The sequence below is a fragment of the Micropterus salmoides genome, unplaced genomic scaffold, assembly GCF_014851395.1.
Source record: "Micropterus salmoides isolate LMB-PRFRI ecotype aquatic unplaced genomic scaffold, ASM1485139v1 Ms_hic_scaffold_9, whole genome shotgun sequence".
In the NCBI taxonomy this organism is placed as follows: domain Eukaryota; kingdom Metazoa; phylum Chordata; class Actinopteri; order Centrarchiformes; family Centrarchidae; genus Micropterus; species Micropterus salmoides.
The window spans coordinates 33,683,512-33,701,564 of record NW_024044681.1 but is presented as its reverse complement, the minus strand read 5'-3'; the positions used below and the strand labels follow the sequence as shown (position 1 = coordinate 33,701,564).

The following is an 18,053-nucleotide window of genomic DNA, read 5'->3' as shown; positions in this document are numbered from 1 at the left end:
TTGTTCAAGCACTGTATTACTTCCTCATTAGTGCAGAAGAAGACAGATTGTCTGGATTTGAAGAGTAATACCACGATGTTTGTCATTGGGAGCATTTGTTCTGATTAGGAGCACATTGAATTAAATCCATATATGCTCTTAAATTCTGTTTCATGTTATAGAAGATATTTTAGGATTGTGTATCCAAGAAAACATGTGGATAGCAGCTTCAGTATTCTTAAAAGGATAAAAATCAGTTAGCCTACTTCCATCAAATCTCATTAAGTGTGTTAACATGGAAAAAGTAAGACTGAACAACATGGCCCCAAAACAGATGTCTGAGTCATTTTTGTGGAGGAAGACCATAGCTACACAATAACACCAATCATGCATATAAGACAGTGATCAAATCACTACCTGATATGGTAATCCAATGTCTGAACCTGCAGTGAGGGACATTTGTAGAGTAATTACACAAACACTGTTGACACATGCTCATGACATATCAAAATGGTCTCAGTCTTGGTCTATTTCTCAGCTTGGAATTGTCATTCTTTTGGCACTTCTAACTATTCGACATCCTCAAGTTCTCCACCAGTCAGTTCATACTAACTATAAGAGGTCATCCAGAAAATACACCCTTGCACTCACTGACCCTCTGCTCCCCCACTCTTACTACCTCGGATACTTTCCAAACACCCCTCATTTTATTTACCTTCTCCATCTGCACAAGTTGCACCATATAGGCAAGATTCCATCTCCCAAAACTCTCACATACTTCACTTCTCAAACTTGTCCTGTAATATTTTTTGTTAGACGAACTCTCCTTACTCTGTCCTATCCCTCAAATCTCACCACTACATTTATCAATCCTAGTCAAAATACGTCCAATGAAGAGCTTGTTTTTGCCACTGACAGGCTTAGATTGTTATTATTGTCTGGAAACATAGTGGAAAGGATCCCTAGAGAGATAGACCTTTAAAAGATTATTTTGTATATAATAATTGTAATATAATACAGTAGGGAAAAAGACATATGAGCATATTGGGAAAACATCCAAGCTTATGTAAACTCTATCATGGAGTTCTGGTTGGGAAGGATTGAGTCAAGTGAAAGGAATGCTGTTAAGGTTAGTGTTTAATTTTATGAGTGACAGGTTTGCCACGGGTTAGCAGTGTTCTTTGTGCTAGGACTAATCAAAATGTTTTAGTGATGTGTTTGTCAGTAAATTCTCAGTGTATATAGGAGCCAGCTCCCTCTGAGAGCCCTGCCCCTCGCAGAAAAAAAATGCATGAAAATGAACAAAGTACACTTTTGAACAGAAATATTTTTGTTTTATATTATATCATAACAATGATTGAAATATACTGTATCTGTATAGAGTTGTTTGATTACTTATAACAATACTATAATTAGGGTGTTATTTTTGTTATAGAACTACGATAGTTATTCTTAACATAACCCACTTTTTAACCATTAATATGACTATGAATATTTTAATGTAGACAGAGTGTCTGATCCTGTAAAGATCCAGCTCCATTCAAGGGCCAAAATTCCTATCAGTAAAAGGTTTAACCAAAGACGTTTTTAGTTTAACCCTTAACCCCATCAGAGGACACAAATAATGATTGACAAGGTAAAGTGACCAATAGTAACGTCTGACGCTTTGCCGCTGCATTCTATGTTATGAGGGCACACAATGCACTTCTTTAGGGAATCTATCTATTCATCACCCTTCATGAGAGATAAAACATTTGAGAACCCTGATCTAAATAAGTCGCACTGGTTGTCATATCATAAGGTTGCTGTGATCAAAGCCCTGTCCGTGACCACAACGTTTTATTTGGAGGATAGACATTTATGTGTAGAAAATGTATAATTGTTTGAATATTTGTCCAAACTACAGGAAAAAAAAGTGATTTTAAGAACAACTCCTGAACGTTTAAATCAGGACGTGTTTACAGCTTCAAACACCTAACTAAACTGAATCATTTCTTTCAGCTGTATAAACAATCCGTTTTTCCCACACAACATGAATGCAGCAGTAGTCCGGCACAGGGGACAGGACAACATGGCTGCTGCTGCGGGCCGATACTACGGAGAAGGCGGCAGAGCAACGAAACGACAGAAAACTGAGGACGGAGGAATGACAACGGTGAGGGTTTCCTGCTTGCCTTGGTAGATGAAGTTTTACTATGCTAACATGTGTTAGGTTTTGCTTTTCTAAGAGAGGAGACGCTAAGTAGCTATCTGAAGCAAACCATTTCACGTCAACGCGACTTTGGTCAGGTTTAGGGTTAACGTTAGCTAGAACAACGGTAACGTTAACGTTATAAGGCTTAACTTACAGTTAACGTTAAATAGCCACTCAACGACATATAACTGCCTTTTTATGTAATGATAAAAACATGAAAATTAACACAACTAACTGGCCGTTGTTATGCCAGTGTTTAACGTCTATGTGAACGTTAGTTAGGGTTACTGGCGCTAATCTCCAAAGCTATAACGGTTTTTTATTTTCTAAGACTCACTGACTGGGGCTGCCGTTTGACGCTAACGTTAAGTTACTCATCTCTTCCGGTCTGCTGCTCCATCCCTTTTCCAGCAGCGGTGGACATATTTACTGACCCCACAAGCATCATTGTGTGCTTGGTTTTCAGGAGAGCTACGATGACCCTCATAAACCGCTACCCTCCCCAGTGGTGCACATCAGGGGCTTGGTGGACGGTATCATGGAGGCTGACCTGGTGGAGGCCCTGCAGGAGTTTGGGGCCATCAGGTACTAACAGACAGCTAAGACGGTGTGTGTCTAACGTGCTGTCAGTATATTCTGTATTCTTCAGTTATTCTCATGCTGCAGGTTTCATGGGCCCTGATGTGTGAACATTCATAATAACCTCGTGAAGGTACTCACAGACACAGTCCTGATCCACTGTCATCTTGTCAAGCAAGTGTCGGACTTAAAGGTCCCACATTATGCTAATTTACAGGTTCATACTTTAATTATGGATGTCTACTAGAAAATGTGCATGTGCTTTAATGTTTAAAAACTCCATTATTTTTCTCATATTGTCCATTGCTGCAGCACCTCTATTTACCCTCTTGTCTGCACACTTCACATTTAAGGCCCCATCTCCGTAAAAACTTGTTCTGATTGGCCAACTTCCAGAAGTCTGCCGAGCAACTAGCTAGCGCAGTGCTAAAACCATGGACGTATTAAAAAAGCTGGATACAGCTTTGGATGCATGAATCCGTTAATTCCTATGAAAGCTGCTCAGTGACGCAGATGATTTACTTGTGCGGCTTTTCTAGACTTTCCAAATGTTATCAGACCAAATAAATAAAATGTATCCACCAAAATGTATTTTCTTGGTGGATTCCGATTCTTTAAAAGTCTGACTTTCCTATTTTATTTCTTTCTAAGACTATATATATTTCTAAAATGGAATTGACAGTAACTTTTCTTTATTAGGTTCCAACAGAAAACAATGTTTCCCCATAGAGATGCACCTATCCGATACTGATATCAGATATCGGCCTGATACTGACTTCAATAGCTTGAAAGGATATCTGTAACAAGGGAGCCGATCTATTCAGTTCAGTTACGCACGTACTACGCGATGCGTCCGCAGGGCACCGGTAGGTCTGAACATTTTGCTAGGAGAGCAAGTTTGGAAATATTTTATGCTTGCTAGTTCCAACAAGTTCTACAAAAGCACATCTTTTGAGGGGTGGTGGTAGCACTGCAAAACAGAACACAACCAACCGTTTTGTTTTCCAAAGTTAAGAAGTAATGGTTAAGTCAAGCCTGATGTTAACTTACAAATATAAAAGAATGGCTCCCAGTCTCTTCCTCACACTGAAGAATATAGCTTTTTATTAATTTTACACTGGATCGGTATCAGGACTCAAAAAGTGTCGTGGGGTTTAGTGTTGTCAAAAATATAATTTTTTTGTTTGTTTTTGATACATATCGATTCTGAATATTTTCAGACACACACCGCTGCAGTGCCCACACAGCCCCGCCTCCTGTCACTCACAACGCTTTCTTCTCGTCTCATTCTCTTCGTTTGAATAGCGTTTTTTTTCTGCCAGAGGTTTGACAAGTCTGGCCCTACTGTGCTGTGAGTAGTCATTTGTGATTGGATGCTAGCAAAGGATACAAGCAAGCCCATACGGTCCAGAGCATTGCAAACAAAAGAGCAAAGCCTCTGCAGGACCGACACACGAGAAGTTGGAGACGTCCTCCCTTTCAAAATCACTAAAGTATATAAACAAGATGGCCCAGTAAACTGTTGTTGATAAGATAGTTGTCCTGCTGTTTGCCCAACAGAAATTTATAAATCTTAAAACTAAGCTAAATTAACTTATGCTGTTCTGCCTGACACCCAGTACTATTAACTTTAACTTACTAAGATAAGTTGATAATTGTATATTTATAGTTATTTAATCAATGTTGTGTCAATTTTCCCCCGTGGTATTGAAGATAGTATAGAATATCGATATTTTTCAAGGTAATGTATCAAAGTTAGAATGTCCAGTATCCTATTTCTAGTTGGTGCTTTCTTATCTCACTATTTTCCTTCTCCACCTTAATTTAGTGTTTACTCACAAACCGCTTTAACCGCTGCTCACCTTGCTTTTCCTTTATTAATGCTATGTGTCTACTCTGTTGACTTTTTTCAACAGCAGTGTGTTTTTAAAGTCACCCAAAAAACACAACTGGCATTTTGGATTTTTCCACCTGTGATTCCATTTTCAGCAGCAGGTGAACCGCCTGTGGAGGATGTTTGTTGTTACTGAAGTAGCTTATCAAAATGATCGAAACCGATGTGGTACTGAATAGCACCTGCACCAACAGGTGTGTTCATTGTTGCTTTAAAATATCCACTGTGTCCGCGTGTAACGTAATACCAGATAATGTCTCTCTGTGTTTTAACGGTCAGCCCAAATAAAGTCTGTGGGGACAGCTTATTTTGGCCATACAAGTATTTCAAATCGCAAGCTTTTTGTCTTATTTTCTCACGGTGAAGAAATTCCACGCTGACTACATGTCTGTATCATTGACACATGACGTGAAACACCGTACTGCATGTAAATTGTGTAAATGCGGCTGGCACAGGATTGGATATGTGACACTGATCGGCCCCAGGCAGTGGCCATGGCTGATGAAGCTGAAAACCGGCTGATTCCGGGGCACTGAATTTGATGAATTTACTGTTTGTCAGACCACAAATGACACGAGAATTGGATTGGAAAACCAATAGATGCTGCTGGAGTATAGTGTTTCTGGGGGCAGTTTTCACTGATAACAGTAAAAAACACAACTTTATTACTTTATTCACAGATTTTTGTGAAACTGGAACAGATTTTATGTAGAAAATATTTTCCAACTGCTCGTGGCAGAGCAGTACTGACTAAATGATGCAGACGATCGCTCAACCTTAGTTACTTTACTAACTAGTGCTAACTGTAGCTGCCGTGCAGCTAGTCATCCTGTTAGCTGACCCTAACTGGGCTGGGAGCATCGAAGACCAAGGTTGTGTTTGTGTTTACACCTACTTTATTACTCTAGTACATTAGCTTGGGAGCACCAGTGCGCCGAGCTCGCAGTCTGGACTGTGTCGACTAATAATGACCGCTACAGTTAGCAGTAGGTAGCATTTACTTTAGCAACAAGTAAAGCTATCTGTCCATGAGCAAACTCCAAAAAACGAGAGTTGAGAGAGCAGCTGGAGGACATTAGAGGGAAATATTTAACAACGTCCAGCTCTAGCTCAGCGACAGAATGATTGCTTGGTTTTATGTTGTTAATAAAGTTAAAATGACAACAAAAAACGTTGAATGGTGGGTCAGAGAGGGCTGTGATTGGTGCGTGGCTGAGGGAGGAGACTGTATAGTTGTGACATCACAACCAAACAGAAGTCCCGACGGCTCGTTTTAAGGCACAGTTGCTGAACACGGGCTGTGTGCATTTCTCCATTGATTGTTTTGATACTTTCACAGTCAGGCATGCAAACTCCTCACCTTTTTGCGAAATTTGCCGTTTTGAAACCAAAATGGGTCACCTTTGATTTGTGCAGATCTGATGAGAAATACATTTTTTTGGGGGGGGGGGGGTAGGTAGGTTATATCTACAGGTTATATGAGCTTTGCATATGCCTTACCAATCATCTCTTTCTCTCCTAATGGCTAAACCTGACAATCGGGGACAGAGTAGGACGGGTCTGTTTTTCAAGTCCGCTACACTGTCTGACAGCTGAACATGTGAGGACGTTACTGCTGAACTTCCGAGCAAACTGTCCGTCGGACAGCAAGCCTGATGTAAGGCATAAGTAAGCTAGCTTACAATATTAACTGTCCTGTCAGATACAGTAATGTTTTTACATTTATAACTTTGGCCACTGTTATTAACCAATAATATCAGCTAAGCTAATTGTTCATTTATGGAGACCAGAGGCAGCACAGTAGGCTAGATGTACGGTAGGCTAACGTAAACAGGAAAAAAATGTATCGGTGGTGTTTGAGTCATGACTCATGACCCCACCAACTTTTGAAATGGATGATTTTGCCCCGACCACTTTTTGAAAGCTTTTGTTGAAAATGTTCTGAATAACTTGCAACCAGAAATGTTTAAATAACAAATGAAAATGCTTGGAAAAAAGTTAATTTGCACTTAGCTTGTTTTTTTTTTTTTTAGCTACTATAAAATGACCCCAAAATGTGCAGCACCAGTTAATAACTTTAACAACTTCTTGACAGTTTCTTTTTGGCCAAGTTTTCCATTCTCTTATATTTTTAGATTTTTAATTTTCATCTGCCACCCGAATTTTTTGTTTCCCTTTTACATAAATAAAAAACATTTCCACTATAAATTATTTCTAAAAATTGGTGCAGAAATTTCCACCAGAATGCAGGAAATTAAATGTTTAATGCTCAAACTTTTCTGGGGTCCCCAGACCTCCCAAATGAGATATTTCAGCATTCATTATTTTCTATAAAGTAGTGTTAATATATCATCTTGTTTTGTACTCGTGACACCAGTATTGTGTCTCCTCTCGTGTGTTCAGTGTATCATCACACCCCACAGGAACACTGTATAAACACACAGTATTTAAAAAACACCTAGACCTGTGTTCAGAATACAAAATCTGGAAAATTTCACTTCCTACAGTATGGGACCTTTACCACATCAGAGAAAAAGCACTCTGGGTTAGTTTTCCAAATCCTTTGTAAACTATCTTGGTGTTGAGCCTAGATGCTAGGCTTTTCGCCAGCCACAACCCTCCACACTTGTCATCCTCAAGGGTCGCCATCTCGGCTTTGTAGCGGAAAGGGAGGCAACACCAACCAATTTTCAAACTGGTGACAATAGGGGCCGAAGAAGCTGGAGTGGTTGCGATTGCACACACAATCAAGTAAAAGTGTTAATTTTTAATATAATTTAATTGAAGTCAACTGAGCAAACAAGCTGGCACGTATTTTGCGGGTGACAATTGTGGTCAAATGTTGGCAATAAAGCTCTGCATTTCTCCATTAAAAAGAAGTGGTCAAATGTTGTGATAGTCATTTCCGGTAAGTGCACAACCGCTGTGTTTGATTTAAGACAACACTACCCTGTTGAAATTCATTTACTATGCAAGTAAGTACATAGTGTACATGTATGTGTACTAACGGAAGTATCTGAATTGGGAGGCAGCACTCTTTAAAAGTACTGGGAACCCTTGCCATAATGCTGGTTTAAATTTAGCTAGTTATAGGCGAATCAGCATAACCGCAAGTTCAACCAAGTTGACAATGACTTCAAACATTTGACTCATGCTTTTAATGAAACTTGGTTCAGTAATCCAGCCTACGGGTCCTGTAATTTTCTTCTTGAAATACTTATTTACAGTTATGTGGTTATGATGCCCAAGAAGCGCCAGGCCCTGGTGGAGTATGAGGACATGAATGGCTCCTGCAATGCTGTTACATATGCAGCAGAGAACCAGGTTTACATTGCAGGCCACCCTGCCTTCATCAATTACTCCACTAGCCAAAAGATCTCCCGGCCAGGAGACTCAGATGACACCCGGAGCGTCAACAATGTGCTGCTGCTCACGATCATAAACCCCATCTATCCTATCACCACGGTAACGTGATTATAAAAACTAAACTTGCGTGCAGTTAGTGTCACATCATAATTTATTCAGTAGTGAGTTGAACTGGATACAAATTCAGACAGAATCAATCATTAGATTTCTTTACATTTGACCCTGTTGTGATTGAAACTGGCTTCTTGAAATATTATGGATGGATTTAATTGTTTTTTACAAGGTGTGGAAAAACTACTTTGATTAGAGAAACTTCAGCCAGTACATCCATCAAACAGTATCCCTTCTATCTCCTCTGCACTTATATACAGACCTATTCTTCTGCATCAGCATGCTTTTAGAATACAAATAATCAGCTTCTTTTCATTTCATTTTTCTTCGTAATATATACTTTTCACAACTACTTTGAATTTTCCTTTCCACTTTGTCACTGACTTTTTTTTTGTATAGAAGCAAAAATTTCACAATTTAAAATTAACAATCAGCAAAGCAGTATAATTTTTCTGTTTGGTCACGTGATATGTGTGCTATTGCATAAAGTGAGCTTACTACATCAGGAGTATTATATGAGCTTATCTGTGTGCCTCTACAGGATGTGCTCTACACCATTTGTAACAACTGTGGTCCTGTACAGAGGATCGTCATCTTCAGAAAGAATGGTGTTCAGGCCATGGTCGAATATCCTTTTTAATGACGTGCTGCAGCGTGTTGATGGAGCAGGCATCATCTCAAGAATGGTCCAGTTGACATGCATTTCCAGACGGACATAGTCTGTCCCAGCTCCATTGTCTCTTGTTCACGTTGACACCATGCCTTTTTTTTTTTATTGGCCATGTTCCTTTACATTTGGATACACTGTCATTTTACAGTATGTTGATGTTTTAGTTATACTTGCGCAAACAGAAATATAATCAGACCTCACCTTAACTTGTTGCCACATTTGATTCGGTCCAAAGTGCCCAGAGGGCCAAAGCCTCTCTGAATGGGGCAGACATCTATTCTGGTTGCTGCACTCTTAAGATTGAATATGCCAAGGTAAGTGTATGGCAATGTCTAATCAACCTTTGTGCCTGTTTATGTCTATTAACATCAGATGTTAGTGAGAGGACACTAGTTTTGATTGTAATTCAATCCTATTCCGCAGCCAGCACGCCTCAATGTCTTCAAGAATGACCAGGACACGTGGGACTATACAAACCCCAACCTCAGTGGCCAAGGTAACATGCAGTCCCTAACCCTTCCTTCCCCCTTTTTTTCTTCCTCTTTTCCTCTCATGCCACTGTATGGGATGGTTAGGGTTCTCTGCCTCCGGGAGTATTGCCTTTGATCACAGATGACTTGTTTCTTCCACCATGCTGCCAACTCAGTGTTCAGAGGCAGTATTCCTGTGATGCCTTCACAGTCTTCATTCATTTTCTCGCCACACAGCAGGCTTAAAGTAAGGGCATGAGGAGCAACCTCAAGGGCAGCCAACCTCAATTACAGGCTCATGCATGTAAAAAGCCCAACGCACCTGTCACAGTAGCATATGCAGGTGCACCGTTCTTCACATAGGTTCACATTCCCTATAGAGCATGTCACAGCTGCACAACCTCACATCCCTGCCTACTCTAATCCTACAGAAATCCTACAGAGACTATCACACCTGTAAGCATTCTTTCAAACATAGTGGAGATTTTATCATAGCTTAAATTAGACATTGCACTAGCCAGCTGAGTTGACTTGTGAGACCACTAGGCACATCTCTGGTTAAAGGTCCCGTGAAATGACTCCTGAGATCTTAAACCTTCCACAAGCTGTGAAGTACTGTACAAGTACTTCTGCACGAGGGTTGGACTTCACAACGGGAAGGCCTGTGTTTGAGGGTATGTGGAGCACAAACAAGCAGAATGAACACTGTCACTGTATTGTTGAGGATTAAGCGCCAAGCCATGTTGTGTGGTGTCAGCATTACAATCAGCAGAGACGGTAGCTGCTGATGTTGGATGGCATCTCTTTCTGATTACATTTTTATTGGATAGATGATTTTGCATATGCCTATGTATGACTACATAATGAGTTATTTAAAAAAACACTTAGATTTTGTGTAATTTCAGTATAATGATGGATTAAATTATTTGGAATGTTTTACATGTAACCATTGATGGAACAACAGATCCGGCATTTCATGGGACCTTTAATGTAAAACGCATTACAAATCTACATTGTTAAACTATCAAATTTGTATTGTTTTGAGACTCACTTTGGCAAATACCAGATAATGTGGGCATAAGTTGGATATGTGTATTGTTGATGTAATGCTAAAACAATATGTTTAAAATTCAAGATCTAGAAATGAAGATCATTTCATGCCTGAAACCTCCAGCAAAATAACTTAACCCGCCACTTACTGCTAAATGCAAGTAGGCAAAAAGAACATTCACAAATATATAATGTGTTAGGAGTGTGATGAGAAGACAATTCTCCAATTCATAATATTACATATTTGCCTTCAATTCTGTGTGGTCAGCAATAGAATTTGGCTATGATTTTGAACCTGATTACAGACAGATACTTTATTTATATGGAGGACATTTTTGATTGTCTTTTTCTTTTTGTCAAACACTGTAAAATGATGTAGTTGTTTCTCTTGTACACAACCAGGACCACAACATGTACATTTCAATTTTCATACAGGTTTTCATATAGTTTGTGCTGCCTTACAACCCAGAGGTACTCCTTGTGTCCTCACTGTGCAAACTCATTCAGGCTTACCTCAAGCAAGCAGACACAGCGGCTTCTACAGCTACAGTATAACAGCACCCACAGCCACAACTAATGTAAATCTGCTCTGTGGCATACATCGGACACAGTGGGGCAACAAATACCGGAACACAACCTCAACTCAGTACTTCCTTATTCCAAGTCCATCATCACTCCTATCTCCGCCACCTGACACGGGAGTCCATTTTATTTTTGCTGGTGGACAGTAGCCACTATTTCAATTTGAGGGACAGAAATAATCCAAGGCCACGCAAACAGACACCTCGCATATCCACCACAGACTGATGTTGATAGATTGCTAAGCATCTACCACCACCTCTTTACCAGAGCAGCACATCTCATCTCCAAACCCCCGAGGAGTCACCACTTTTGACACAACACATTGATGATGAGGGCGGGAGTCAGGTGTGTGGTCGTTGCGGCCCCGCCTCCTAGCCTTTGGGATGTGCCTGCCATAACACAACCACAGGGAGCAACAGAGGAGTTTTCAGACACACTCAGCCCGACCAGGGAACAGATGACACCACATACTGGGGCAGTAAACAAAAAGAGGCCATTCTCTCTCTCTCTCTCAGATGCTAAAATCGCCCATCTCTACCTTCCTGTGCCGAACACAACATCGCAACACAACGAGCTGAATATCCACGGCAACACACAGCTGAACTGCCATGACAGCACATCGTCACGCAGATATTCCAGATGACTTATTGCAAAGCACTAGATGCCTTTTCACTTTGCAAGTGGCTGAAAGCTAATAAACCAAATAAGCAAGCATCATGTGAGCATCCATTTTTACACAAGAAGAAATATCCACGGGGGGGCCTATGAAGACACAAGCATCAAACACCTATCAAGCATACAAGCACAGAGGCAAACAGATTAAATCCTTTCCTAAAGCTTTCTACATTTATGGACTGCTGTTTTTTTCCCCCTGTACCTTCCTTCCCATTTCCCTCCTTCTCTCTTTGCTGTTCTTGTGTTGTTTCTGCGTTGTTACATTTTGCCTTTTTTTGCACTGGCCCATAGTGATGCCTCTAACGCCTCCCGTGTGATGCAGGTTTGGCTCAGTGTGTCTGTGGACAGACAGCCCACTCTCAAACGGTGCAAATGTCCTGCTTTGTGGTCAGAGCACGGTAAGCTGGAAATGAGCCTCTAATAGCAACTTTCAAAACAAACCGACAGCAAGTTCAAACCTAGCATGGACCTGTGGATGTACTTGTTCTCTCTGGTGGTGGGGATGCAAGAAAGGAAAGAAGGAAGAAAAGACTGAAGAGGGAGAATGAGTTGAGGCTGGAGTCAAGAGGTTGGCGGGTAGCATCCTAGCTGAAGACTGCCCCCTACCTGCCCACTGTGTCCCATGCTCCATGTGAGGTGCTGTAAGTACTAAGAAATGAATGAATAATGTGACTTGATGGTTAGAAGGTGAAAGTTGTTGTGAAACTGAAACAACATGACTGTTAAATTGTTGAGCCATCATGTTAATACTACAATATATGGTAACACCAGCAAGTAGGACTTGAGTAAAAAGTGGCTCTGATGTTTCGTGGCAAATTTCTATTAATAAATTATTGTTAAAATATTCTGAGAATTTACTACATTAATGGCCGTTTGATTATAAAACTTAATGTTGGTGTACAAAGCACGTTGGTGTTCAAGGAAACCACTCAGAAGTGGAAATTTCTTAACTTTGCTATCTAGGTAAAATTTGGTTCTGTTAGCAGTTTATATGGATTTTCCAAATTGTCAGTTATAAAGGAAGGAAGATTTTTATTTTACAGATGTGGATTTTTGTTTTTATACTGTTCTGAGGTAGTTGTCACAACTGGTGGCGACACACTAATGACAGAGATTTGCTTTGCTCAAGTAAGGGTATGATGGAACAAAGATACATTAAGAGTTTTATTTCTGTTCACTTTGTGTGAAGAGTTTGTAGAAATGGCGCTTGTAATTAAAGTTCCCATTTGGTGACCAGTCCCAGTGATCGCCCCTTCTATTGCCTATTGGTGTGTATCTCTAATGGCACAATCAATTAGCAGTCTGCAATCAAGGACCCATTATATGCTGCCACTGGTATAGAATGATTAACTTCACATCTGTTTCAGTGAACTGTTCATGACATTTAATACACAATCTCCCAGTGTTCATATCACTGTGCAGCTGCAATGTCTATGCATATCATAAATATTCTGCAGATAAATGTTGTGGTTACAGTTAAGGTTGTATTTGGGATAGTAAATCAATGTTTTTATAACTATTGTGAAATAGATATGTCATAAGCTAACTGTAACCAAAATAGCAATTCAAAACAGATAGGTTGAAATAAGTTGAAATATGTTTGGTGACTTTAGCCCATGATGAGTTTAGCAGTATGGTAGTGTGGATCTGTCCATGACATGACACTACTTAATAATGTGGTTATTTTGATAATGGCAGGGCTGCATCTTCCAAAAATAGTGTAAGCTGAAATGTATGGAAAATGCATCATAACATTTATGGGTACAGCAGTTTTTTGTTTTTTAATGGGCTCATACATGTTATGATCAAGTAATCACTGTCTACAGGTATGATTGAAAACTAGATTTATTTTGATATCTATACTAAATATACTGCTTACTATAGTCTGAAATGAAGTATACAGTGTTCATAACCAGAATTTAATGTTTATTGAAACGTAACTATTTTATATGAGAACATTAAATGCTGTTTTCTTAGTTAATTGTTATGACTAGATTGCTGATTTACTAAACTTCAGGAAGGGGCACTTACAAAATGGGCGGCTATCGATGCAAAGAATTCACCCTGGGTTTTGTTGAATGGAGCTTGTGGTAGAGCTTTTTACAACAAAAATGGATCATTATGGAGAATGTCAGTGCTTACTTTTCTGCTGACAAATTTAAGCCAGTCTACAATTGGGTTCTACTTGTTTCCCTTCCACAGTGTAATCTGGTCAAAGTCCCTGATGTTTATTCACTGCTAATGTTATACCTGTGTCTTACGCTGATTTGTAATAACTGTATAGTTCCCATAGTTTTCAATAAAACATGCTTAGACTGCAGGTGCTGCTCATTGCACTGATGAACATTTTACTCTCTGATCTTCTCCTTGAATGTTTCTATTCCATGTAATTGCCTGGGATGTTAAGAAGTGTGTTTATACAGTGTTGCCAAATTAATACTTTTTTAATGTTAATTTGGATTTGACATGTGTATATGTGTACCTGCACAGATGCTGATGGTGAAGGCAATTGGAACAATTCACAAGGTGTGTGTGTGTGTGGGTGTGTGTGTGTGTGTGTGTTTGTACTAGGATGGCTGATATAGGAGGTCTTTTAAATGTCTGAAAACTATTTCTACTGTTAAAAAATCTCCATTATGTCACGTGTTAGGTAAGCAAAATAGAGCCTGCAGACTTTTTTTTACCCTTTGTTGCATGTCAATCACAACCTTGTCCCTTAGCACACAGTGGCCTATTTTTTGATACCTTAGCAAGGAAGCTGTTTGATAGGCAACTTTTATTTTATAATTTTAGATCCCAATGCCAATCCCAACAAACGCCAGAGGCAGCCTGCTCTTTTAGGAGACCATCCACCTGATTATGGTAAATATCCAATTAAAGAAATTGGTCTGACATTTAGAAGAATGGATCACATTTCATTACTGTATCTGTACCTCTGTTTTCTCTCAATTTCAGGAGGCCCTCAAGGAGGTTATCATAGCTACAATGACGACAACTACGGTCCCCCTCCTCCTCACCGCATGGGTCCAGGTATAGCTGGGCGTGGTCGTGGTAGCCAGCGCTATGGCCCTGGATATGGGCCACCACCCCCTGAGTACGGTCCTCACGCTGACTCCCCAGTTCTTATGGTATATGGCCTTGAGCCCTCTAAGATCAACGCTGACAAAGTCTTCAACATCTTCTGCCTCTATGGAAATGTAGAGAGGGTGAGTGAAGTGAAGCTAACCAAACACTTTTGGAGCATTAGTCATTAGACACGTGATGGCTGCGTCCTCTACTTTCAAAAAGTCAAATTGAGTGAATTGGTTTGATAGTGATAACTGTGAGAACAATTTTCACCACTCATTACAAATGTTTCCTGCAGGACGATTAGTCAATTAAGAAAAGTTTGTGAACTATTTATATGATCAATAAATCATTCAAGAAATATTTTTAGAAAATGCAAAACAATTTTTTGTTTTTCTTTGTCATAGATGACAGTAAATTTAATATCTTAAGGTTTTAGACTGTCAGACAACACAGGCAAATTGAAGACATTGAAGACTGGGAACCAAGAAACTGACAGGTTAACTGGTGGGGAAAAAAGCAGCAGAGTTTCCTACTGTTCCTACTGTTGTTTGAGTCAGATGGATATTTTCTTTCTTTAGATTAAGTTCATGAAGAGTAAGCCTGGAGCCGCAATGGTGGAGATGGGAGATTGTTACTCTGTGGACAGGGCAATCACTCACCTCAACAACAACTTCCTTTTCGGACAGAAACTCAATGTTTGGTAAGAGCAGCTGGCCCCAAACCATTACGGAGCATTAGAGTAGACTGTCAAAAAGAAAAAGATGCAGAATGCAGAGCTAGATATACAGATGTAAGACATCTGGCCCTCTTTCCTTGGCAGTGTGTCCAAGCAGCAGGCTATTGTGCCAGGACAGTGCTACCAGTTAGATGACAACACCAGCAGTTTCAAAGATTTCCATGGATCCCGCAACAACCGCTTCACCTCCCCAGAGCAGGCAGCCAAGAACCGAATCCAGCACCCCAGCAACGTCTTACACTTCTTTAACGCACAGCCCGACATCTCTGTGGAGATCTTCAACCAGGTAAAAAAAGTCACCAGGGTTCGTTTTGTGAAGCCTTCATTTTTCTACAAATCACCACCTCAGATTTTCACTAAAACTGGTCTTTCCCTTCAGGTCTGCGATGAACTCGGAATTAAAAGCCCCGCAAGTGTTAAACTTTTCACCGGAAAGAGTGAGTTACAGCTTGGCCAGTCATATAAACTGGTTTCGTTGAAGTGTGCTCTACAAAAAAAGTCTATAAATAAATCACGTTTGTTCCAGGTGTTCTTTGCTAACTAGATAATTCAAGAATGGGATCTAAATTTATTTCTCATGTGTATAAATCTGTTGAATTTGGAAGGGAAAGAAACATGTTGGTGAAAGTGAAGTAAAATTAAATGTTTGAAAAAACTATAATTCTCAATGTAGTTGAATTTGTTAGTTTGTTTACTTGAGTTAAAACACATTTGTGATTTTAGATATTTCTATTTTTGCTTTGCTGCAGCTGTTTAGTGGCTTCTTCGAGTAGATTAGTGAGAGATCTTAACACATGCAGTTCTTTTAGTTTAATGCAACACACAGTTTAGTATTGTCTATTATGAAAATCTAATTGGTCATCTCATGTGGCACAAAAGGTGAGCGAAGTTCATCTGGCCTTCTGGAGTGGGAATCCATCAATGATGCCATGGAAGCCCTAGCTATGATGAACCATTACCAGATGAAAAACCCTAGTAGGTTCTCATCTTGTTACATTAGCTACCAGCTTGGGTTTTTAAAAGCTGGCCTGCTTTATTGTACAAATGAAAGCCTTCATAATGTTATTTTTAAAATGTATGTTTTTCTCTTCTTTCTTTTCTCTTACAGGTGGGCCTTACCCTTATACACTGAAGTTGTGTTTCTCAACCACACACCATGCCAACTAAATATTCTCCCCTCCAACTATTTTTAATGTTTTGTGTGTTTATATAGTATTCTGTAGTTCTGTTGCCACGTCCCATTAAAACATCCAGTCCGTACTGACAGAAACTAGGATTGATGTGAGTTAGAACACTTGAACTATGATTTTGTATGATTTATTTTACCTTTACCAGGTTTTTCAATGAGTTGTTTATTTTGTACATTCACAACACTAGATTTGAATAACCCCTCACAATCCTGAAATAACATTTAAATGTGGAGCTCTGTTGTTGGTTTTTAAATAAAGTGAACATTACACAAGTCATGATGTGAATACTGCTGACCAGTCTTCAGAGATGGTTTGAATTGTATTTTTCAGATTTTCTTGATTTGAGGTAAACATCCATGTCCATTCATGGACACTGTGATTGTGAAGCATAATCTTTAGTAATTACATATACTCAGTATACACACCTACACTGTATAATTGTTTTTATTACGGTTTGTATTCACTTGTGCTAAAATATTTAAAACCCGATAATTCTTTAGGTTCTGTAGGTTATTAGCAGCAAATCCAAAATACATTCACTGGAGAGAAGTAATGTCTAACTATCACAGTGGCTGCATGCATTCATTGTGGTGTAGCTTGAAGTTTCTCCAAATCTAATATTTACTGCTTAACAATGGGGAAAAATGTAATGCAATTTTCTAAAGAACAAGTGGTATGTTGACAACAAAAGGCGCGCGTACATAAACAAATTTGTTAAAGAACTTGAATGTTCATTCTTTCACCTTAATGCTTTATACTAGTTTGACAATAAAGTATTAACTCACTAGATCATTTCTGGAGCTTTCAGCCGCATCTCGTGGCGCTTTGACATGCCTGCTGATAAAGGCCATGAGATGCAGCAGACAGCTTTGGAAGAGTAGGATGTAAGTTATTGTTGCGTTATAACCGTAGACTGTAGCAGTCGATGGATGGAAACAACGTTTTTTAATGCGCATTTTTAAATATCTCATTAGAAAAGGTTGATGGAAACTGCAAATTTCGCTTGAGGTGGTTTTTGCCTTTGTCGAAAAAGAGTAAATGCGCTAAATGGGAGATGGAAACACTTCCATCTGAATAAAATCTCGAACTTGTAACTCGTCTGATCATCTGTTTCTGCTGAGTTCTGCACACTGATCAAACGGGCTTATCACCGCATATTTTTGCTGAATTTCAATGAATGCTACATCTACTGCTACATCTACTGTGTGTAATAAAATATGAACGACTCTAAACGTTCATAGAATAGACTATATACTTAGAATCATTTATCATCATTGAGGAACCCCACAAAGGATATTATAGCGTTTAAAAGCATTATTTGGAGGTGCGTGCAATTCTCGGGAGGCATGCAAAACTCGCGTAACACCGGATATTCCCATAATGTGCAGAGACATGGCTGGTAGCAGTTTGCCCGCTTGAAACACATTTCTGAGGACCTCTCTCCATTTTTCTAAGATGACCTGCCATCAGGTTCAAGCAACTGGTTTT

The 18,053-nt window shown here is 39.5% G+C and overlaps 1 protein-coding gene across 3 annotated transcripts; it reads left to right on the top strand.

The window, feature by feature from the left end:
- Window positions 1-1,987: 1,987 nt before the first annotated feature.
- Window positions 1,988-16,882, top strand: hnrnpl (heterogeneous nuclear ribonucleoprotein L). 3 transcript variants are annotated; one of them, XM_038708465.1, is made up of 14 exons: window positions 1,988-2,134; window positions 2,640-2,780; window positions 7,874-8,111; window positions 8,665-8,750; window positions 9,011-9,107; window positions 9,217-9,289; window positions 14,061-14,096; window positions 14,364-14,432; window positions 14,526-14,776; window positions 15,218-15,339; window positions 15,460-15,661; window positions 15,755-15,812; window positions 16,255-16,350; window positions 16,484-16,542. In XM_038708465.1, exons 2-14 carry the CDS (start codon window positions 2,650-2,652, stop codon window positions 16,540-16,542), a joined length of 1,518 nt encoding a protein of 505 aa, XP_038564393.1. In that variant the 5' UTR covers window positions 1,988-2,134; window positions 2,640-2,649. The 3 variants fall into 3 exon arrangements, with proteins under 3 accessions (XP_038564393.1, XP_038564392.1, XP_038564391.1); XM_038708463.1 differs by having other exon boundaries at window positions 2,040-2,134; window positions 2,640-2,758; window positions 16,484-16,882; XM_038708464.1 differs by lacking the exon at window positions 14,061-14,096 and having other exon boundaries at window positions 2,038-2,134; window positions 2,640-2,758.
- Window positions 16,883-18,053: the final 1,171 nt, after the last annotated feature.